This window comes from Camellia sinensis, chromosome 10 (assembly GCF_055761805.1).
Source record: "Camellia sinensis isolate YWXY chromosome 10, ASM5576180v1, whole genome shotgun sequence".
NCBI classification, from domain to species: Eukaryota; Viridiplantae; Streptophyta; class Magnoliopsida; order Ericales; family Theaceae; genus Camellia; species Camellia sinensis.
The window spans coordinates 183,480,060-183,503,725 of NC_138970.1; the positions used below are offsets into that span (position 1 = coordinate 183,480,060).

The window sequence follows — 23,666 nt, forward strand, 5'->3', positions numbered from 1 at the left end:
AAACAACTATACAAATTAAAATAAGGAAATTCAATGTAATTATGTTAAAATTGTATCATTTATTATATCACGTTAAGGGAGTTCTTATCTTTTTTTCAAAATTTACTCTAAAATATAGGAAGAGGGAAAAAAAGCATACAAGGAGTGATGATTTAACATGAATAAAAATTTATATGTACTAAAATAATATGAATAGTTTGGCAATGTATGTTAAAAACTGTTGAAGTGAAAGAAATTTTAATCTGTCATGGAATTGCTGAATTTCAATTTCAAATGTTATTTTCAGAATGAGATTTGTAATTTCGCAACTTAAAACTCCCATTTTCAAAATGCGAGTTTATGTTGAAATCGCATGTTAAAAATGCAATTTCAACTCACTACACTACGTCATTGCAATAGAAGCCATGTCAACTTGAAATCACATTTTCAATATGCGATGTCAACTTGCCACATTCACACATCATTATCTATGTTGACCTAAAATCGCATTTTGAATATTCGATTTCAAGTTGAAATTAGATATTTAAAATACGATTTTAAAAGTGGGTTAATTTTTTAAATAGTTTGAAAAGAGACTTAATTCTCTAATTTAATTTTTTTTTCTAAATATTAAAAAAAAAAAAACTCCCATAACTTGGGTGGAGCTAGAGAGATTATTTGATGGTTTAAAAATAATGACAAGCGTGAAGTTGTGTTTAAAAAAATAATAAAATTTATTATTGCAATAAATAAAAATTAAATTAAGAATTTTCTTACATGGATTGCGCTTGGGAGTGAGAGTAGGACTAAATTGATAGAAAATATATTAGTTAGTAGGTGGTAGAGATGTGACATTACTTAACGCTGCAAATTTACCTGAACATTAGATGGGATGTTTGATTGAATAGATTTTTAGGTGAGATTACATTTTTTTAAATTATTAAAATGCCTTTGGATTGTGCATTTTACATCAGAGGAAGAGTTAATAAAATCTTATTAATTTTGTTTTTAACTAATTAGTCCTCTGTGTTATATCTCACCTCTCAAGAAGGATTCGATGGTCCTCTATACGAAAGATATCGGGTGTGTTTGGTTTGGTTTTGAGAGATAAATTTTTAAAAAAAATTTTAGAGAGAGAATTTAGAAATTTTTGTAGTTTGTTTGGTTATATATTTTGAAAATATTTTTAGAGTATGAAAGTTTAGAATGATTTGATATTTTATTATAGTTGAGTAGATGTGTGTGGGAAAAAAAATGATTGAGAATGAGAAAGGAGAAAGAAAAAGTAATTGATTGATATGAGTGTTTTTAGAAATTTTTTTCTAAAATCACTAAACCAAACAAAATTTTGAAAATTTTTCTCCAAAATTACTTTCTTAAAAGCAAACCAAACAAAGCTATCATGTTTGGATAGACTATTAGTTCGAATCTTAATTTTTTTAATTAAACATTAAATTATATATTTTGTTAGATTATTAATCCACTTCCAAACTGATATCCCTCCGAACAAACATGGCTACCACATAGGGTATCAATTTAAAACCAAATAAAACTCTTTTGCTTCTTTGTAATCAATCCTTCAAAGTAAAAATTTTGCAAATCTCCTTCTAATAATGTTATCACTGCTTACAATAATGATGTAGAAATGTGATTTATGAAGTAGTCACTTTTTTATAGATAAATATAGGGATAGGCTTATTTCTAGTCCTAATCAAACTGGATCTATTTTGTTGGGTATTTATGGGCACATCACAGAGCTTAAATCGATAATTCAAACCGTTCAATATGTAGAATTCGTCGATTACTTCATCACTAATCAGTTCACATTCATATTAATGGTAAATATGATTTTAAAAAGAATTGTTAAAATAAATGTAATTTGATCAAATGATTATCGATATTCAATCAAAATAATTTTTTACAAAGATAAAATATTCAACGAATTGTATACGTTAAGATGAACTCGAAATAAGCTCTAAATGAACCGGACTAAATAGTCCAATTGAATTGCTCAACCAAGACAATCTAGTCTCATAAATGTGAGAGTTGGTTAAATATGAATCAATAATGTTAAAGCATAATTTGAAAAAAAAAAAAAAAAATTTTTATTGTTGTTGTTGTTGTTGTTGTTAGACTTCAATAATATTTTGTTCTCTAGAGGTGGCCCCCTTGGTTGTTTGTTGGGTTTGACCAACCACTTGTTGGGCTTGTTCATACATTTTCAATTTGACATCAGATTGGAACATATTGATAAGTTTATGAGAGTTCATCAAGAGTCTTGTTTTGATAATTTGAACTATTCAATATATAAAATTTGTTGAGTACTTTATCTCTGTAAACAATCATGTCGATGGGATATTGATAACTACTTGATTGAATCAGATTTTTGTCAACGATAATATAATTTTCAAAATAAATTGTTGACAAAAATTTGATCCGATCAAATAGTTATCGATATCCGATTAACGTAATTTTTTCTTACAAAAATAAAATACTTGACAAATTTTACACATTGAATAATTTAAATTATCAAAACATGACCTATGATAAGCCTTACGAGCTCAACAATACTATCTAGTCTGAAGACACTCATTTCATAACTATGAGAGTTTGTTAGATAGGAATCAATAATGTTGAAGCATAATTTTAAAAAAGTTATTTTTTGGTCAGACTTCAATAATATTTCTTAAATTTTTTGTAGTATCTTTTTGATAATTTGATTGCAAATTTAAAAAAGGGCAAATTACATATGCCCCTCGAGGTTTGGCTAAATTACAGATACCCCTGAGATTTGAGAAATTACGAATTCCCCCTGAATGCTATATTTGCATAAGAAATTAGGGGGTAATTTGTTATGAAATATAAACCTCAGGGGGCAAATTGTTATGAAAATACAAACCTCAGGGGACGGGATGTAATTTTCGAAACCTCAGGGGTATTTGTAATTTAGCCAAACCTCGAGGGAGTATATGTAATTTGCCCTTAAAAAAAAAAAGAAATCTCAAACCAACCCAACCATATCTTACAAAAATATCAATTTAATGTATTTTTTTTATAAAAAATGTTACAGGTCTCAACTTGTTTATCAAACAAATGATGAGATATCTCACATAGGAGCGTAGGGTCTGCAATTTATTTGGTAAAAAATTTAATATCTCTAATAATATTTTTTTTTTTGAAAGAAATCAAATTAATAATAGACTTTACAAATATCAATAATTAAAATTTTCTAGAAATTTGTAATTATTTGGTAAAACTAAATTTCATCTAAAATCTTCCCAATTTGCTTTGTTAGTTTTATTTTTTATAATTCGCACGCCACCTGTCTCGCTAATCTATTTTGTCAACCTACCACCACCACATTATGTTATTGTCAGCTGAAAGTAACCATCTTCTCTCTCTTCCTATGAAGGAAGAACCCTAACCATCCTTCTTCTTCTTCTTCTTCGTATCATATATTATACAGAGAGAGAAGGTCTTGGACGTTTATTCTAATCTCGTTTGATCGTATCTATCTGGTTTCAATCTCTTTCTCTGTGATCTCTTCATCATCATCATCATCATCATCATCATCATCATCAATGGCTTCCATTTCCAGGCTCTCAAATCCGAACCCTATTTATTCATCCACTTCATTTAAGCCCAAATCTGTCCAGCTTAAATGTTTGATCGACTTCAATTGCAAAACTACTTTTGATCACAGGGTTTCATCTTCTAGGCTATCCATCTCTACTAAGCCTGCTTCCAGCTTCTCCTTGTTGTAAGTTCTTCACAAAGTTCATCCATCATTATATTTTCTTATTTTATATTATACTATATTGCGGAAACATACACGTCAATTAATACACTTACATATTTGCTCATATCATGTGGTTACTGTTTCACCCTGATTATTTATATTTACTTATTTGTTTTCCCCTTTTTCACAAACAATATTTAGCTCATACTTTTGTGAGTCGCTCAACTCAATCCCTTTCTGCTGATCTTATAATTTACTTTTCTTTGTTCTTCTGATCTCTGATTTCGATATTATTAATAAGTGAAAAAAAAGAGAGTATTTTTTCCTTGTACAGATCACATCAGATCTCTCAGTTTACCTTTTTATTTGCTCAGGAGGCCATTTTGTATGCTCTTAAGGGTACGTTTGGATCTTGGATTTGTAAAGGAATTTGTGGAGTGGAGGGAAAATAAAATTTATTAGCTTTTACTTCATTGACTTTTTCCTCCCCTTTACTATTGCCTCTACAAATCCCTTTCTCCTATATTCAAGATCCAAACACAATCTGAATGTTTATTTATGTTTATCATCATTTGAAGTTAATAAACATTAAAAACACATGGTGGTGTGGTGATTACAAGGCCCCGAGTCTCTTATTATAGGAAACCATGAATTATGTGGTGATTGCAAGGAATTGAATTGGTCTAGACAATCTTGTTCGGTTCCAATTATTGAGATTGATGCCTTTATAAATTAAACATGAGATGCAAATAATCGTACAGCAGTTTGTATAACAAAAGCATTCTAATAAAAAAAAATTAGAAATTCTTCTTATTATTAATATAAGGAATGTTATTTTCCCCATCAATTGTTACTTCTGATTGTTGTGGTAGTAAGTTTTTCTTCTTCTATTGTATTTCTATTTGTTGTCCTCCTCTTTGTAAAGATGCACATTTTATATTGAATAAGTTCTGTTCTTGAACAGTGTCAGATGTTCCCAATTTGATGGAAACGGAGGCCAAATCAAGAAAACAGTTCTTCATGATCTTTATGAGAAAGAGGGGCAGAGTCCCTGGTACGATAACCTATGCCGCCCTGTTACAGATCTGCTTCCATTGATTGCAAATGGTGTCAGAGGTGTGACAAGCAACCCAGCGGTAATTACATAATTTGCTTGTTAAGTTTTTAGCCTGTTCCACTTCTTTAAGTAGTTTTTTCTTGTCATGAAAGCAAAAAGGAAAGGAAAAACAAATAAGTTAGCATGGTTACATTACCACAGTTGTTTTCCACACATTTGTTTAGTACTTTTTATTCATGATTTGTAACTTCATGTAATAAGCTGTTAAATAAATGCCATTGCAGATTTTCCAGAAAGCAATATCAACTTCAAATGCTTACAATGAACAGTTCAGGTATTGTTGATTATTTATTTTTTTTAATAACAGGAGTGAATTATATAACTAATAAAAACCGCATGGTAACATAGAGGCTCCTCCAGTTAGCACAGAGGTAATTGCCTCCTAGGACAGAGATTCCCTTGCTATTATTCTAAATTCTCTGGAGATGATAATGAGAGGGAAGGGGGGGATTGTAGCTTAAGGTTTTGTGTCACCACAACTGCATTTTTGTCTGAAACACATGCTGGGGGTGGTAAGAAAATTCGTGAGTTTGAGGTGCTATGTTTTCTATGTAAAATCAAGTTATTCTGAAATTATGCGATCAGTGGCAAGTGATTGGCTTGTAAGGGGTATTGTAAAGGTTTCACTTTTCATCTAAGAGCTCAGTTGGCTTTGTTGTGTTAGGCAACTTCCGATATCTAGATGTTGGGAATGTTTTTGTTTTTCTGAGTCCCAAAACTGAAATACTAGTTCAGTCCGACAATGTGTTTAACGTATATGGCTGGGCTTTGCAGAGAACTTGTACAAGCAGGGAAAGACATTGAAAGTGCATACTGGGAACTTGTGGTGAAGGACATTCAAGATGCATGCAAACTTTTTGAGGCAATCTACGATCAAACAGATGGTGGTGATGGCTATGTTTCTGTTGAAGTCTCTCCCAGACTTGCTGATGATACTGTAGGGACTGTGGAGGCTGCAAAATGGCTTCACAAGTTGGTTGATCGTCGCAATGTCTACATAAAGATTCCCGCCACAGCTGAATGTATCCCTTCAATCAAGGAAGTCATATCATGTGGCATAAGTGTCAATGTCACTGTAAGTTCATTTTATGCATCCTAAATTTGGCTAGATTATGCAACCTATTAAATTGAAAAGGAATTGGTTCTTTTGATAACTGTGTTAGCTTTTGGTGAGTGGAATGATCCAAATACATTTATTTTTACAATGATATGAAATTTTTTAAAGTGAATTCATGAAATTAGTCCTTTAAGTAGCAGTGGATTTCTTTTTTGGGTAAATCATCACTTGTGTGTGCTTTGAGTTTTTCAAGTCTGGAAAAATGATCTAGAATGTAGCAAGCCCTGATGATCCCTTTTCGTATAATTTGATTATAAGCCCTGTATGGTTATGGTATTATTCCAATTGTAAGTTTCTTTGTTGTATGTGGGCAGCTCATATTCTCTCTGGCTAGATATGAAGCAGTAATTGATGCTTACTTGGATGGCCTCGAGGCTTCTGGGCTAAGTGACCTCTCCAAAGTCACAAGTGTTGCTTCCTTCTTTGTTAGTCGCGTAGACACACTCGTTGACAAGATGCTTGAGAAAATTGGAACCCCAGAGGCCCTTGATCTCCGAGGAAAGGTATATAAAATACATGGTTAAACTTCTGTCTCTGAGTGATTGGAAACCTGGAACTTGAATATATGCTCATGTCATGGAAAATTTTACTGTTTCAGGCTGCAAATGCTCAAGCAGCTTTGGCATACCAGCTCTACCAGAAGAAATTCTCTGGTCCCAGATGGGAGGCTTTGGTGAAGAAAGGTGCCAAGAAGCAAAGGCTGTTGTGGGCATCCACCAGTGTTAAGAACCCAGCTTACTCTGACACTCTATATGTTGCCCCTCTCATTGGACCTGATACTGTGAGAAATGCCGTTTATTTAAACTGACTTCCAGATTTTTTTTTCCCTCATCTATATTGTGAGTGAATGTTAAATCTCTCATTCTATTTGTAGGTTTCAACCATGCCTGACCAAGCTCTCCAAGCATTTATTGACCATGGAACTGTCTTGAGGACAATTGATTCAAATGTATCTGAATCTGAAGGCATCTATAGCGCCCTAGAGAAGTTGGGGATTGACTGGGGATATGTTGGCTCTCAACTTGAACTTGAGGGAGTGGATTCTTTCAAGAAGAGCTTTGACAGCCTGCTTGATAGTCTCCAAGAGAAGGCAAACTCTCTTAAACTCGTTAGCCTGTAAGCAAGCATTTGTGGGTTTCTTTTGGTATTGTAACGCCAACTCAATAAAGAATTTTGCAGGGTTCTTTTCCTGCTGTAAAGGTCATTGAGGTGTGTGCTGTAAGATGATAATAATGTATACTTTGCGGATTTTTATCAGCTTCAATGCAAGCGAGAACTTTTATTAGATGTGGTCTCTGCTTTTGGGTTTTTGCTTGTTTGATATGTTTTTTGGGTGGAGGATGAGAAGTGAGACAAAATCATCTGATGGCCATATCAATGTGTAGTAACACAGGTTGGAGGACATTTTTAAGTGAAAGAAAATGCACTTCGCTAACTCACTGCGGAGGCAATGGGTATGGTTGTGTGTTCTGCAGTCCAGGGTACAAGGTTTGACGAGTTCATGATTAGATCAGAGTAGGGGTGAGCAGCGGATATATCGATTCGTCAAAACTGACCGAACCGAACCGATCCGCCGCATTTTGGACGGATGCGTGATGACGAGCGGACGGTTGCGGATTGATTTTCTCCAATCCGCCAATTTGGCGGATGGATGGCGGATTTGAGATTTATTTGGCCGCAACCAAACCGCCAAACCACCAAACCACAAGCACTCCTAATAATTTATAAGATTTTGTGTATTCAATTTGTTTAAATATTATGTTTGTTTTTTCAATTGAAAAAGAGTTTAAATATTCTGTTGAAAAAAAATTTTCAACTTGAATATATTTTTTGAATTGAAAAAAATAAACGTATTATTTATCTATATTTTTTGATTTTTAAATCTAAATCTAAAAATAATAAATATAAAATATGATATATGTTGGTAGGTTTTTGTTTTCAAAAACATATGTAGATGTAACAATAGAAAGACATACAATCTCTATTACTGTTTTGTTCATGATTTTGATAGTTTGAATTATTATTATATTTTAAAAATCACAGATTGTAATACTTTATGTACTTTATGTGGATGAATCATGCTGTGATTATAACATGTAGATGAGGCATGCAGTGATCGTGATATTTTAAAGTTTTAAACTTTCTTTCTTTAGATAAGGCATACAGGGATTATAATACTTTTTTAAGTCATTGACTGTAATACTTTCTTTTTTTTTTTTCTTTTTTTTTTTTTTTTTGAGAAAGTGCACAAGTTGAATTATGGTGAAAATTTGTAAAATTTTAAACTGCCAAACCGATTCGCATCCATCCGTCAAACTCACATCCGCCGGATTGGCGGACGGATGCGGGTTGATTTTTTTCAATCCGCCAATCTGACGAACGGATAGCAGATTGGAGGTTCCGTGACCGCAGCCGACCTGCGCCCACCCCTAGATCAGAGTTCCAGGTGTTGGCGAATATATAGAGCTTGATAACGAAACACTTGACAAAGTAACTTCTTCACTCACGTTTCTTTTTCTTCGTTGATATCCTTTCATTAGAGAATGTGCAATGGACACACAGAAGTTCTTTGATCCTGAACTCAGTAGATGCTTCACTCATCGAGGTTGCATTGCAGCTTGCTGGTTGTGAGCTTCTTGGCTTAATTAATACCTTTGGTAGGGGAGGGGGGTTGAGAAATGATGGGGTAAATTGGTCAAGGAAAGAGGTTGCAGTGTATCTCCGACTGATACATCAACTTCTGAGCATAGGTACTCTATTTCTCAAGTTCACTGGCCTTCGCATAAGAAAAAAGTAGTGTTAATTACCTAAACCTCTTATTTACAGATAGGGAAAATTACAAATAAATCTCTTAAGGTTTGGTTAAAGTACAAATTATTTTTTGTAGTTTAAAAAATTATAAATACCTCTTTGTTAGTATTTTTTTATTAAACAAAATTAATTAAAAAAATAAAATTTATACGGTGATGCTACATGTACTAATTAGTGTACTAACTAGTATACTAACACTAGTTATGACATTATTATTTACCCCACTCATTAATCACATTACAAATATCAAAAACTTCATAAATTATGTTATATCATCAATTGGTACACTAGCTTAGTTCATTAATTGGTACATATGACATTATTCAAATTTAAAATTGTTTTCTTATATAATAATAAAATTACATAAGTTATTAATTGAAACATATTTCTAACATCATAAACTGTTAATTGACTTGATAATTTATTAATAAAAGGGGCAATTTGTTATGAAATTAAAAACTTCAGGGGTGGAATGTAATTTTTAATATCATAGAGGACGATTCGTATTTTAATCAAATCTCAATGGTGTATTTGTTATTTACCTTTACAAATATTATGGTAACTCAAGCCATATCTAAGATTTTTTAAATCAATAAGTCCTATTTAGTATTAAGAATATGATCAGTTTTTCTCAATTTTTATAACTAAGAACATTATTAATTTTGCATTGTAATGTTCCAGATAATTATTCTACTATAAAAAAAACAGAGTATGAGATTAAACGTTTTTATCCTTCTACTTATTGGTTTGATTCAATTATCCAATAACATTGAAAACATTATCAATTTTTTCAGTTTTAAAACTGATAACATTATCAATTTTCTTTTATTTAAAAAGTTTTTTTTTTTTTTTTTCAATTTTGCACATCAATGTTCCATCATCATGGTCTTTTATAGACACAAAGTTTTCAAATTTGCATAAAAAAAAATTTAGTTTTTCAATTTTTTCAAAAAAAAAATATTTATTATTATTATTATTTTTACACAATTTTTTTTTTTAGTTTTAGTTTTTTTAATGTGAAAGTTGATATTTTGAAGTTTTAAAAATTAAAATAAATGTCAAATCATCATATTCCTTTTTAGATAGTCATATATAATGAACCATCATTGTTTAAAGGATAATTTCGATTATTAAAAATTTGATAAGACTTGAAGGTCTCAAAAAAAACCTTAATTATGACTTAATAGACTAAGACTTGTGTATAAATAAATCCTCCAAAAAATATATATATATATTTTAAATGAGCCATTTAAAGGGTTGGCTGGAGGTTGAGGGTAGCTGGAGGTTGTGGCCAAAGGTGGGCCAGACACGACGGAGAGGGAGGAGTGCACGAAATTTTGTTTTCAAAATAAGTATTACGCAATTTGGTTACGTTTTCTTTATTGAAACAAAAACATTATCAAACATCCACTCGTCCGAACTCTTATCTTGTCGTTCTCCCTTCTTGTTTATGGTCTATAACATTCATTCAAAACCCAACACCAACAGCTCCTCAAGCCTCCTCTTTCCCAAGCCAACCCTCAGCCATAGATCAGAAATCTAATTAGATTAGATCAGATCCAATTTATTTTGAATCTAAACCCAGTAATAAACAGGATCAAGGGATGCTGCTGTAACTAAGTCATAATAACCATTTGTGATGTCTTGGTAGAAGCTTTTTTTGAGTCTTTTTTGATAATCTGAATCGATCGTATTATAGGGTTCATTAAATAGATTATCCTTACAAAACATTAAATTGATTGAAAATCTATAGCTTTATAACAAAAACACATTTATTTTTTAAAAAATAAACGGTTAACATGATTTTGATAATTTTTGTAAAACAATTTAAATCTAATCATAGGGTCGCGCATTTTTGATTAACTTCATTTTTTGTATGAATAATATACTCAATAGATTTTACAATATGAACGGTTCAAATTATCGAAAAAGACTCAAAAAACTCTCCACAAGAGCACTACAGATCCCTACTCAGATTCCCCAATCCAAATAAAAAAAACCATTCGGATTCATATTTGATTAGATCTTTCTTAATAGATTTGGGTCGTGTCAAATCCACACCATGTTACCAGTGTGCAAGATATATTTTAGATGAGTAATGATCCATCCCCCTTTTTTCCCCACCCCCTTTGACCCCCTCTCTCTCTCATTGGTCACCTTTTCTTTTTCTTTTTCTTTTGTTTCCTGCTCCACCCCTACCACGTGGCAAAGGGGGTGAGGGGGTGACCCCCAAAAGGGGGTCCCAAGCATTATTCTATTTTAGATTACTCTTGTAACATCATAGTAAGAACACTAGACACTAATTACTAATTTCATCATATCACTTTTAACATTTTCACTTATATTTCTTTGACACTTTTTTATATCAATCTCAACATCAACAGACACTAGTTAGCAATTTGTCAAATAAAAATAGGATGTTAATAATGAGGAAAATCGATGTCTCCACCGATTTAAAAATAGGGTGTTGAAAAATAGGCTCGAATGGTTCAGCCCTACCTACCTTACCTACCTTGAGGGTGCCATTAAGGTATGAGAGAGAGAGAGAGAGAGAGAGAGAGAGAGAGAGAAGAGAAGGATGGGGACTGAAGTCTGAACTGGGGAGGGCACGAAAGAGTAGGAGTAGGACAGCTTTGAAGTATGAACAAATGGCGTTGTACCTGCATTTACAACCACCAATCCTACAGAGCTAATTAAAGCCCATTAATGCTGCTTTCATTTCTCCTTGCATTCTCACTGTTATTCTCTACTGTCTACTCTACTTTGTATGAGAAACTGTGTAACGAATAAGTCACATAGTTAAGACGACGTGGTGTATCTTTTTATTAATTAATTAAAATGAGATCTGAAAAGTTACTTTTTACTTGACTTAAAATGTTGAGTGTTCGACCACATTAAATTTCAGTCTCACTTTTTATTAAATGTCAATTAATAAGTAAAAGAGTGACACTACCATTACATAAAATATTTTTGTCACTTAGTACTGTATCTGTGCACACTCTCTCGACTCCTCTCCTCTTCTTTTGGTTCTTCACGTGTTGGTTACATCACCCTTTATTATGATTGTCTGCTTTCATATATCACCTAATTACTATTTAATTTTATACTGCTCTCTATACCTATCTGTATATATCTACATGATGAATAAATGAACCACGTTCATCATCATTCATCATGATGGTAAGCCTGCCATCGAAATTACTCTCTTCTCTAACCGTGCTGATAGATGACCACTTTAATTGGCTCCTTCAGTAGTTGTTCATCTCTATCTAAACTACTACCACTGGATATTTAGAACTTGTGTGTGCAAGCTTCTTCAACCAACAAACACTACTACTCAAAAACTGGATTGTTACTGTGGCCTTGTAGTTTTGACTTGAGGAAGGGAGGGAGGGAGGGAGGGAGGGATATGGGTACCAGAGAAATTAAGTCACCGGAAGTCCTACCGGCGGAGACTCCTCCTGCTGCTGCTGCAAAGAGGAATTCAGAAGATCCATATGATCGGAGAAAGAAGCTTGGAATTTACTTCCTTGAGTCTGATAATGCTCGGCGGACTCCTTTAGGTGGTGGTTATACCGCCGCTGGAACTACACCCGTTAACATCCACGGCAAGCCTATTCCTGATCTTTCCAAGACAGGCGGCTGGATTGCCGCCTTTTTCATTTTCGGTAAAAAGAAGTTTAATTTGCCACTTTCATTTCTTTTTTCTCCGATCCCTTGTTCAAACGTTACTAGAAACTTCAGAGATACTCACCAGCTATTCTTGAGGGTGGCTTCCAACCACAATTTTACCTTCCTAGTTGGGTTCAAAAGGGTCTACCTACGATGGGTTATCGATTATCTTTAAAAAATATAAAAATAAAATCTTGAGAGATACTCTTCTAGTACTGCTTATGTCTTCTTCTTCTTCTTGTTTGTTTGTTTTAAATTTTGTAAGGGTTTGTTTGTTTGTTTGGATCGTGTCCAGGAAATGAAATGGCAGAGAGAATGGCATATTTTGGGCTGTCAGTGAATATGGTGGCATTTATGTTCTACGTTATGCACCGACCTTTCTCAAGCTCGGCAAATGCAGTTAACAATTTCTTGGGAATATCACAAGCCTCCTCTGTTCTTGGTGGCTTCTTAGCCGATGCATATCTCGGTCGATACTGGACTATCGCAATTTTCACCACTATCTATCTAGCAGTAAGATCTATTCTACGTCAAATCTATCAACTTAAAAAAATATACTATACTATACTACACTATACTATGAGTAGATTATTTCTAAATTTATTTATTACTTTGGTTTGGTTGATTATTTAGGGATTGACAGGAATAACCTTATGTGCCACAATGAGCATTTTTGTGCCAAACCAAGATCAGTGCGATCAGATCGCCCTTCTTCTGGGAAATTGCGAGCCTGCAAATTCATGGCAGATGCTTTACCTCAACACGGTTCTTTACATAACCGGATTTGGAGCTGCAGGTATAAGGCCCTGTGTTTCATCTTTCGGGGCCGATCAATTTGATGAAAGAAGTAGAGGTTACAAGTCTCACCTGGACAGGTTTTTCAACTTCTTCTATCTTTCCGTCACCGTTGGGGCAATCATTGCCTTCACGGCCGTAGTCTACATTCAGATGACGCATGGCTGGGGATCAGCATTTGGTTCATTGGCCATAGCCATGGGGATGTCAAACATGGTCTTCTTCCTAGGTACTCCCTTGTATAGGCACAGGTTGCCCGGAGGCAGCCCTCTGACTCGCGTTGCGCAAGTCCTTGTTGCTGCATTTCGCAAGAGAAAAGCTTCCTACGATAGCAGCGTGTTTGTGGGCCTGTATGAGGTTCCAGGCAAAAGATCTGCCATTAAAGGCAGCGGCAAGATAGCTCACACCGACGATTTCAGGTAAGGGGCCTCTTTTCGTTATCTACTATTCCTTGTGCTACTTAAGTGCATAGACTGCTCTCTCTAGTCTTTAAGGATCTCTGTGCTCTTAAATATTCTGCTCTTGTATTTCCACTCGATCTTACTTTGGTCCCTCAACTACCACTTTTGGCCAAGTTGCAATGTTTCTTAGTAAATTTGTTAACGAAAATTGTTATGAGACCCTTGAATTTATTTTTAGAGCAAAAATGTAAAATTCTTTCATTTTCTTCTCTATTTGTCCAGTGTATTCTCTTTCTCAATTGTACTAAACTCACCACCACCATGGGCAGCGGGCGGGGAAAGGATGCGTGGCAGGAAATGGGGTGGTGGAGAAGGGCTGAGAGATGTGAAAAAATTGTGAGGGAGAAGTGGAGAAGAGGTGGTCAATGGTGGTGGATTTAAAAAATACAATTGAGAAAAAATAAAGAAAAAACTTAATTTTTTAACCTAAACAATGTATCATGTGAGGGTGACAATTCTGTTGAAAAGATTTTACCACTAGATTAATGGAAGGACACATCACAACTTGACCGAAAGTACAAAATGTTAGACTAAAACAATTTAAAAGTAAGGAAGCAAAGTAAAGTTATAAAGTGTGAAAGTGCAATGTGTAATGTGTAATTTACCCTTTCTAAAATGAATTATTGTGGTGTTGCTGTTTCACTAATTTTTTCCCCCCGGGTCTTTTGGGCATGCAGATGTTTGGACAAGGCAGCCCTGCAACTGAAGGAAGATGGAGCTGATCCGAGCCCATGGAGGCTCTGTACTGTGACACAAGTGGAAGAAGTGAAGATTCTTTTGAGACTCGTTCCAATTCCAGCTTGCACTATAATACTCAGTCTATTCTTAACAGAGTTCTTGACTCTATCAGTACAACAGGCATATACATTGAATACCCACATTGGTCATCTCAAACTCCCTGTAACATGTATGCCTGTCTTTCCTGGCCTCAGCATATTTCTTCTACTCTCTCTCTATTACACAGTATTTGTCCCGCTCTCCCGGCGCATCACGGGTCATCCTCATGGAGCCTCTCAACTTCAGAGGGTCGGCATTGGGTTGGCAGTTTCAATCCTATCTGTGGCATGGGCTGGGATTTTTGAAAGGTACAGGAGAAATTATGCAATAGAACACGAGTATGCGGCCAGTTTTCTGACAGCCATGCCGAACCTAAGTGCATATTGGCTGTTAATCCAATACTGCCTAATTGGGATCGCCGAAGTGTTTTGTATCGTGGGATTACTAGAATTCCTGTATGAGGAGGCGCCTGACGCCATGAGAAGCATAGGTTCGGCTTACGCAGCCGTAGCTGGCGGTTTAGGTTGCTTTGCAGCCACTATATTGAACAACATTATCAAATCTGTGACGGGTAGCAATGAGGATAGGCGACCATCGTGGCTGTCCCAGAATATTAATACTGGAAGGTTTGATTACTTCTACTGGTTTCTTACGGTTTTAGGTGTAGTCAATTTCTGCGCTTTTCTGTACGCGGCGCATAGATATCAGTACAGAGTAAAGCAGGAAATTGAAATGGGGGGCACAAGTAAAAATGAGACTGTAATCAGTAAATAGCTTATGAGGAAGCATGCATTAGATGGAGTAGGACAAGATCCTGCCTTCCCCCTATGAAAGCTAGCACTTCTGTGAAACATGAACATTATTATTGGTTTTTGTTTTTGGAATCTATGATTCATCTTTCTCAATTGAATGTGGCAAACATCAGCAGTGATTTTGTTTTGTTTTTGCAATAGGTTAATTAAACATGAACAATAATGCAGTGATGCACATGTTTGGGGATTATAATTTTTAATTATTTTAAATTTTCTAGTATAATATATGATATTTTTCAAATTTTTGGGGCTACGGTTGCCCCGCCCGCACCCCCCTAGATCCATCCTTGGATGCACCTCCCATGCAGATGCAGTCATGAACCCTTGATATATGTATATACATATATGTGTGTGTGGAGATCCAGACAGATCAACAGCACACCTCAATTCAGAACGCCAATCACACAGAACTCAGTTTGTAAATCCATAACAAGACAAACCGAGCAACCACATCGATTGTACCTATGCAAGTGTCAAGACGAAGGTAGACGTTGCCCAGACACTACAAGTCTGTTGCACCAAGCAGTCAAATCAGATGATTGTTGAGTGGTTTTGCTCCTCAAAAATGGCAGTGACATTGTCCACCCACATTCAATGTCCCAAGTCCTAACACAACAAAACATTCTCAACAAATACTAAGACGACAGTCAGTTTAGCAGGCCTGACCAGGAAAGTATCACGAATTTGGGGTGAACCCAAGCCGACCCACAAGTGGAGGTTAGAACGAGCAACAGGTGTCAAGAAACAGAACTTTCATACGTCATTTAAAAATTGCCCGAATATATTGTACAAAGAATGTTCTGTCTAAATAAACTTCAATCCTGAGATATATTGTTGTCTACAAATCAGATACTGAGCCAAAGAGTATATTATTCCAAGAACTCCCAATATCCTAATCTTGATCAAATCTGTTATTATGACTGACGGAAGATTAAGGGGCAATGCCATCAGTGGTGTTGAGTCAGTCTGCTTTGTGTAGCTCCATACAAACCGGTTAAAAAGGATATGACTGGGGAATGTGAGGATGAGAAGGGCCACATTCTTCACTGCAAAAAACCAATCTGGTCCTCCAATTTCTAGGCCCCACCCAGCATTCCCAAGCCATGTGTCTTCCCATATGCTATAAAACGCAGTCAATACAAGGTAGGTTGAAATAACTACTGTAACTGGGAAATACCTCTGTTTGTCCCCGAATCCAGCAACAAAATCGGAGTCCTGGTTGAGAAGCAGTAAGATAGGTGCCAAGAAGAATATTGCACGGTTTGAGCCACCAGTTAGATTGACATTCAAGATTAGGCATATAGCAAAGCACATTATAGTAGCAACATTACCAACTGCTGGCATCCAGGCTCCCTCAATGGCCATCCTCTTGATAGTGAAGGCTTGCACAGTTGAGGCCGCCCTACGCTGCTGCATGAACCTTAACTTTGGAGGTAAAGTGGCAGAGCTGTTTTCACCAGATTGGCTGTGTCTAATTCCACCCCTTTCAAAAGCCTTTTCTCGCATAAGTGATGCCAATTCAAACTTTATCTCCAATGCAATAAGCATAAAAATAGCTGCATATAAACCAAGAAGCGATGTCCTTGCTCCCTCAATGGCAAGTAGCATTGTCAACTTCTTGTCTTCCTCTCCGGCATCTCCAGCTCCACCATCCCCAAGTATGCTTTTAATTCTCATCTGGCCTTCCAATAAATAAGTCACAGGAAAGAGAGCCACAAGTAAAGCAAACACCCATGGTAGAATTTTTGTGCTTGAGGCAGAAGGGAAATGGGTGAAGACCACAAAAACAGAAGTGCAGACCATTGTTATGACAACAAGGGCATGTAACATAGCCGCCTGAAGAAAATATTCAGCAGCTATATAAACACCCAGAGCAATCCCCATGGCAATGGAGTAAAATGCTCTCAACTCAACAATATACTTTATGGGAATAATGGAAGTTACTGATGCAAGGGTGAGCAGGATTGCTGCGATAAGTAGCCATGATGGCCACGTAGCCTTTGATGTCATGAAGCCATATATGGAGATATCATCAGCTGATTGACGAGCTGCCTTGATTAGATCAGACCGATAGGTCCATGACAATGGAATTGGGGGCTGCAACAGAATAAAAAGAAGCCCTGTTGCCACAACAAGCACCAGGCATCTCTTAGCAGACTGCACAGACAAAAGGGAGAAAAAGTCTTTTAGCTTAATCCAAGTATGAATTATTACACAAGTTGATGGGAAAAAAAAAACCCAGAAATAAAAGCTTAATGATTCCAAACAAGTAGAGAGAGAGAGTACATAATTGTTGGAAAAGAATTGCAGAACATAACCCAAAAAAGGTAAAAGTAGTACCAAGACATGTGAAAAATGGAGAGAAACTATTGGAACACAAGCCAATCCCGTCACAAAAATACAGGAGCCCACAAGTAAACCATCAGTTGGAGGTCTCCCATGCCACCACTGGAGAGCTTCAAAAATCATTTCACGACAAAACCAGACTGATAAAGCAACCACACCAGCATGCACATATCCTTGCCAAGGTTTCATCTTTGAGGATGCTCTCGACTTGTCTCTACAAAATTAATGAGAGAATTACAAGTCTGTTTTCATATGAAGAATTTAAGTATAAGAAAAAAGGTCATAAATGTGATGAAAATAAACTACTATTTACCTGTAAAGAAGCAATGGAGGAGAAACAGCCAATAAAAGAACAGCAGATGCCCATACAGCATCCTTTGATGTGATAAGCAGCATTGCCAACTTTGAAGAATACAAGCAAGCCAGAATCCAGACTGCCTTCAGTCCAATTCGATGGTCCACATAAAGTCTCCTAACCAGAGCCAAACCCACAAAAGTAGTCAGGGCAATCATGTAACTTGGATACATGACCTCATCCTCCAATCCATAGTAGTATATGCTTGAGTAATTAAAGAAACGATTCTCAATGTAGCATAACAGCAGTGCATGGCCGATCAAGCCAACCTCAACCAAGAAATGAAGTTTTGGCGGAAGTAGAGCTAAACCAGGGACAGCCATTGCCAGGACAACACTGGCAATAATGAGCTTACAGAAGGTCTTTAGAGACATGCCTGCCAACCAAATATTGAGATCCCAGAAATTATGTAGCACGAACCATGTGACCATCAAGCTCCCAAGCACAACAAAGGCAAAATATGATGGCAGACTCTTCTTTGTAAAGAAACGAGCCAAATAGAAACCAACAATTGAAGGGAGTGGAAGGAACTGCAAATAAAGGATGAAAATAACTTCAATTTGAGAGAGAGAGAGAGAGAGAGAGAGAGGGAGAATTTAATTATAAGCATTCCCCCAAAAAAATAACCAAACCAACAAACATCAATTATTGCTTGAGAATTTATACTGTGTACATAGAAATTGTTAGTATTATAGAATGTGATAATCGACACTACTCAAAAGTGTCTGTAGAGTGTCCGATATTATAAATTTAAATTTTAATTAAGATACATTAAAGAAGTGTTGGACACTTTTATGAGTGTCCTTAGAGTGTCATGGCCAACATGACACATCTTCTCTATAGAAGTGTTCATGCCTATGAAGCACGGATACGGACACGGATACAGACATGGCCGGGGACATGGCAATTTTTTTTTACTAAATATTTTTATTTTAATATGCGTTAATTAGTTTATTTATTTATTTCCTTTTTTAAATAATGTGTTTTGGTAATTTTTTTATTTTATTTTATATACATTTGTTTTTTTTATTAATATGTATAAGTAGTATATATTATGTTATATATACTTATAAAATAATATGATTTCATTAATATTATCTTTTATATACTTATATATATATATATATATATAAGATAAGATAGAAAGCGCAGGACAGAGACGGGGAGAGAGAGAGAGAGAGACAGAGATGTGAGAGAGAAGACAAGAGCGAGAGAGAGAGAGGGGCTTACCTTCGAAGTCTTCGATCAACTAAATGGATGGGGGGCTTCGATCGACACGATCGACTGTCGGCGATAGATGACTAGTTCAATGGATGGATTGACTGTCACTACTGACTGGATCGACTGTATAGATGAGTGGATGGGGTACACAATTTTATACATCGTTGCTTTTTTTTTATTTTTTATTTTTACTTTTTAAATATTACACTTTGAACCCAAATAAATATAACAAAATTAAAAATGAGCCTCGTCGTGTCCCATGCTGTGTCTCGATATGGATACGCGTGTCCCCGCCGTGTCCCTTACAAAAAAAATCATTAAATTAAAGGGACACGCCATCTGGCGTGCCCCGTACGTGTTCCCGTGTCCCTGGCGTGTCTACGTGTCAGACACCGCCATGGCACCGCTTTTTTGAAGTGTCCATGCTTCATATGTTCATGATTCTTAGATTCTAAATAATCATGACTCTTCTTTGGATTACTATTTCCCCGTGTAGGATGAAAAAGGATATGAGTATTCCTCTCTTAACTATGTTACATATCATCAGGGTTACCCTGAGCAGTTCTTATATATGTAAGCACATGCAGAGAGATCTGCATCATTGAAACATCATTGGAAATATCTTGGGGGAAAAATGAGACTAATAAATATCTCCAGCTTTACTCTTGCTTTTGACTCTCAATTAATGGCAATTGACTTAAACTGTTAAATTTCAAGTGAAAAAATAGTCTGACTAAATAAAACACACATTATCTCTCAAATGCATATACCATAAATAGGAAGAAATTTGTCTGTCTAATTAAGAAAATCATCTCACAACTTCACAAGTAGCCAAATATAAAACTCAAAGAACAACATTGTTCCATTCAAACTTTGCGCATAAATAAAATGCCATATAATTTTTAGTTCTCATTTCAAGCCATACACAATTAGGCATTGGGACATTAGCTTCTCTAAGGCCTAGACAGGGCAACAAGTATTATCTGAACTATAAGACTTTTTGCTACTTGTGCCAGAACAATATACATGCGGAAAATAGAACCCTCCTTGATAGTGTAAAATTCAAAACATTTATGAGAAAATATAGTAAAAGTGTTTGTTGATGTCATGTCATCAGCTTTCACTTTGACTTTTTATGACATCATTTAAATATTTAGCTCTCCCAAAACATAACATGACAAGTGGCCCAATACCAGATATTCTTTTCAAATTTTTAGGGCTCCTTAATTGAGCCAAGCAACAAAGCTCGCATGTGACACAAGAGTAGCTGCCATGCTGAGTTGAAGAAGACGTCCTTTGGTTCAACTAGTGCTTAAGCTAAGAGCTTGAGCTGAGCTCAAATTATGCTAAGCTGAGCTCCAACATGTTAGTATGTGGCTCAGCTCGGTATGATGGCATCCTTATATACATGCCCTGCTCAACACTATGATCCATTTTATCCACAATATTCAAGAAATGATTGAGCAAACGGCCAATCCCCCTCCAACCCAATTAAAAAAAGCAATGTAAAAATAACTAAAATTCGTATGATGTACAATTTTTTCTATGCCATCAAGATAACACCAATCTCTCTCCCTCCATATCCATCATAAGAAGAAGTTGCTTGGCATGACTTCTTTCTCCCTTAACCTTAAGAAGGTAGAGATGTAATCATATTGAAAACAGGGAGTGAAAGATGGGTGCCCTATGGAAGTAGTGCAACTTTGGGACAAGGGAGACTCCAGTCTGGTGTTCTAGATGCCAGTCTTATAGAGGTTTGTGGCAAAGTTAGACAAAGTTTGGGAGGAATTGGGGAGGTTTGTCTTGGCATTAGGTCCATTAGAGTAGTTCATATCAAATAAAGTTTTTACTCAAATTTGAGTAGAATTTTGAGCAAGGGTCGGAGATGACCTAAGGCTACAATGACAAATACACACAGTTTTTTTCAGTGTAGCAGACAGGATAACCAAAACGACGTCTATTTAGTTGTTGGCCATGGAGTTTCAATAGGCTCAGCTCAGAAACCTAGGTTGATGCTCTAAATCCTCAGCTCAAATCATGTCTAAAGTGATACAAGAAAGATGCCTGCCTTAAACCCTATTGGGTCCTAACCACAAATAGGATAATTTTTGGAAGCTGATTGATCAAGTACAGATTGAAGAAGTTCAACTGTTACCTAGATGAAGGAATCATTCATTTATTCTTTCTTTCTTTCTTTATTTTTTCTCTCTCTAGATGAAGTAATCATTCTATCACAAATAATTTAAATCAGAGGCTGCAACAGGCAGTGTAATTAATAAATTTAGGATGAGCACAAACAATCAACTTACATAGAACATACATCTATGTAGGAAATCCATATAAATTTGAGTTTAAACAAGAGTAGAAGAAATGCATACCAATATAGGAAATCCCACAAGGATTGCAGCAGCAGCACTGACTAATACAGTTAAAGCAGTGAAAGCCACAGAGCTGAAAGCATCGGCAATCATACCCATTGTATAAGCACCAGCTGCAGCCGCCCCTCCAAGCATCGTCATGGTCACGAGAAGATAATTAAGTGGTGGTGGCACTTGAATGTAGCGCCCGAATGAATGGAACACAACTCTGACCTCCAAGCAAATGACAACAACAATCAAAGCAACAGCACCATTGACGACTCTTATACTGCGGAGATTGTTGTCATTCTTAGTGACCCACCATAGTGCTCCCCTAGTGGAGGCATAAAGTAGGAGCAAGACAGGAATGAAGAAAAGAAGAAACAAATCACACACAGAAGCAGGGGAAGAAAAGATAACCGAGTAGTGAGACGCAATGTGAAACAAAAGAGGGCAGTGTAAAAGAGTCAATGTATGCATACAGCACTCGAGCTGACCGAGGATGAGATTATCTTCAGGGACGTCTCCACCATCACCATGGTAACAACAACTCACCTGTTGTTGCTTCAATTTGAAGGACGATACACGAGGAATCGAGAAAAGCCAGTAGAAAACACAATTAAACACCATAAAATAGTAAGAGGCATTGTTCATACCGAGGGCTGAGACAGTAGCCCAGGTGAAGAGTACAGAAGCGATGGAGGGAAGGCAAGCGAACAAAAGGCGCTCGAGGGCGAGGACGACAGTAGGATGCTCGATTTGGATCCACTTGAACTGAAGAGAGGCCCAGACGCCGATGAAGAAGGTAGTAGAGGCGCAGAGGAAAGTGGAGAGGAGAGCGAGAGGGATGGAATTGAAAGTGGAGAAGAGAGAAGAGGTGAAGAAGAAGGCGATCTGAGCGGAGAGGAGAGAGAAGCAGACGGAGAAGAAGGAAACGGACTTGAAGTTAAGAGAATCGAGGATATAGGAGATCATGAGGCCTAATGTCAAGGTAGCCACAACCGGGGTGCCGCCGAGGTCGAAGAGGAGGAAGGCGGCGCAAGGGACGAGGGCGACGGCGATTCTAGCGTTGTGAGCGAAAGATGAGGCTGAAAATCGAGAATTCTTCAGAGATCTTCTTGACAATTCTTGAGAAGCTGTGGTGGTGGTTCCGTAGAATGAAGAGGTAGGGTTTCGTGAGGTTGAGATGTGGGGACGGTAGAACCGAGTTTGGAGCTCCGCGGGAAGCATTGTCGCCGGGAAAAAAAAGTACTATGCGTCTGTGTATGTGTACTTACTAGTGTGGTGTGGTGTGGTGTGGTGTGGTGTGGTGTATGTCCTCTTGCTTTTTCCTTTCTCTCCAATTCTACCAGCGAAGCGAATTACGACTCGACTAATGGTAATGGAGTTTATCATCCAGTTATGAAATTCCAGTGACGTGTTTCAGTCTATTTGGATCGTTGGATCGTGACTTTGCGGGACCTATCTAGCTTTACGTTTCATAAATAAGGTAAAATGTTGAAGAAGAAAAATAAAAATAAAAATAAAAATAAAAAAATAAAAATAAAAACAAAAACTTATTCATGAATGTATATATATGTGATATCTCCCCCAAATAAATACAATTAGCAACTTAATTTAGGAAGACCCTATTTTAATGTAAATATCAGTTCTAACTTTCCATTTGTTGTTCACCGGACCAATCTAGTATTGATGATGATGGTGAAAAATAAAATTAAAAAGTTGTCCCTTTTATAATTGTTCATTTTCTCACTTTGTTCTTAATTTCTATGTTACTTTTAATTTGTTCTTAATTTGCTATTTACAAACAAATCTTTTTTTTTTTCTTTCCCTTGAGCTCTCAATATAAGTTTCTTGATAGCCTTGAAAAAGTATTTTAAAAGTTTATTTTTCATACTAAAAATATTAATTTGAATAAACTGTTTCTTAAAAGATGTTCAAAAGCACAATTGGCCACTTGAAAATGTTTACAATTACACTTTGTCATCTAAATATGACTTAGTTAAGAGTAATTGTTGATTTTTTTGGCTTTCAAAAGTTATTGTTGTAATTATGAGCATGCCAGTAAGGATCGATCAGTCCTTATAGAATATTAATTGCCAATCAA

The 23,666-nt window shown here is 36.0% G+C and overlaps 3 protein-coding genes across 3 annotated transcripts; 2 read left to right on the forward strand and 1 right to left on the reverse strand.

Annotated features, from left to right (window-relative positions):
• The first annotated feature begins 2,975 nt into the window (after positions 1-2,975).
• On the forward strand, positions 2,976-7,237 carry LOC114278898 (uncharacterized). Its single transcript, XM_028221049.2, has 7 exons — positions 2,976-3,739; positions 4,683-4,854; positions 5,060-5,109; positions 5,610-5,910; positions 6,267-6,455; positions 6,551-6,733; positions 6,827-7,237. The coding sequence occupies exons 1-7, from the start codon at positions 3,561-3,563 to the stop codon at positions 7,070-7,072; spliced, it is 1,320 nt and encodes a 439-aa protein (XP_028076850.2). The 5' UTR covers positions 2,976-3,560; the 3' UTR covers positions 7,073-7,237.
• A 4,587-nt stretch (positions 7,238-11,824) lies between these two features.
• On the forward strand, positions 11,825-15,373 carry LOC114257856 (protein NRT1/ PTR FAMILY 6.1). The gene is made up of 4 exons (XM_028197664.2): positions 11,825-12,431; positions 12,731-12,948; positions 13,069-13,649; positions 14,369-15,373. The coding sequence occupies exons 1-4, from the start codon at positions 12,173-12,175 to the stop codon at positions 15,240-15,242; spliced, it is 1,932 nt and encodes a 643-aa protein (XP_028053465.2). The 5' UTR covers positions 11,825-12,172; the 3' UTR covers positions 15,243-15,373.
• Positions 15,374-16,015: 642 nt separating this feature from the next.
• On the reverse strand, positions 16,016-22,962 carry LOC114257855 (uncharacterized). The gene is made up of 4 exons (XM_028197662.2): positions 21,581-22,962; positions 17,940-18,511; positions 17,621-17,840; positions 16,016-17,437 (listed from the first exon to the last, which is right to left on the reverse strand). The coding sequence occupies exons 1-4, from the start codon at positions 22,787-22,789 to the stop codon at positions 16,085-16,087; spliced, it is 3,354 nt and encodes a 1,117-aa protein (XP_028053463.2). The 5' UTR covers positions 22,790-22,962; the 3' UTR covers positions 16,016-16,084.
• Positions 22,963-23,666: the final 704 nt, after the last annotated feature.

Bases quoted from the DNA above. Each gene is read 5' to 3' on its own strand.
- LOC114278898 (XM_028221049.2), top strand. From the start codon at position 3,561: ATGGCTTCCATTTCCAGGCTCTCAAATCCGAACCCTATTTATTCATCC. The intron at 5,911-6,266 runs GTAAGTTCATTT...GTATGTGGGCAG, and splicing joins GCATAAGTGTCAATGTCACT to CTCATATTCTCTCTGGCTAG. The intron at 6,456-6,550 runs GTATATAAAATA...TTACTGTTTCAG, and splicing joins CCCTTGATCTCCGAGGAAAG to GCTGCAAATGCTCAAGCAGC.
- LOC114257855 (XM_028197662.2), bottom strand. From the start codon at position 22,789: ATGCTTCCCGCGGAGCTCCAAACTCGGTTCTACCGTCCCCACATCTCA. The intron at 17,841-17,939 runs GTAAATAGTAGT...TTAATTTTGTAG, and splicing joins CCTCCATTGCTTCTTTACAG to AGACAAGTCGAGAGCATCCT. The intron at 17,438-17,620 runs GTACTACTTTTA...TTGTCTGTGCAG, and splicing joins TCCATTTTTCACATGTCTTG to TCTGCTAAGAGATGCCTGGT.
- LOC114257856 (XM_028197664.2), top strand. From the start codon at position 12,173: ATGGGTACCAGAGAAATTAAGTCACCGGAAGTCCTACCGGCGGAGACT. The intron at 12,432-12,730 runs GTAAAAAGAAGT...GATCGTGTCCAG, and splicing joins TGCCGCCTTTTTCATTTTCG to GAAATGAAATGGCAGAGAGA. The intron at 13,650-14,368 runs GTAAGGGGCCTC...TTGGGCATGCAG, and splicing joins GCTCACACCGACGATTTCAG to ATGTTTGGACAAGGCAGCCC.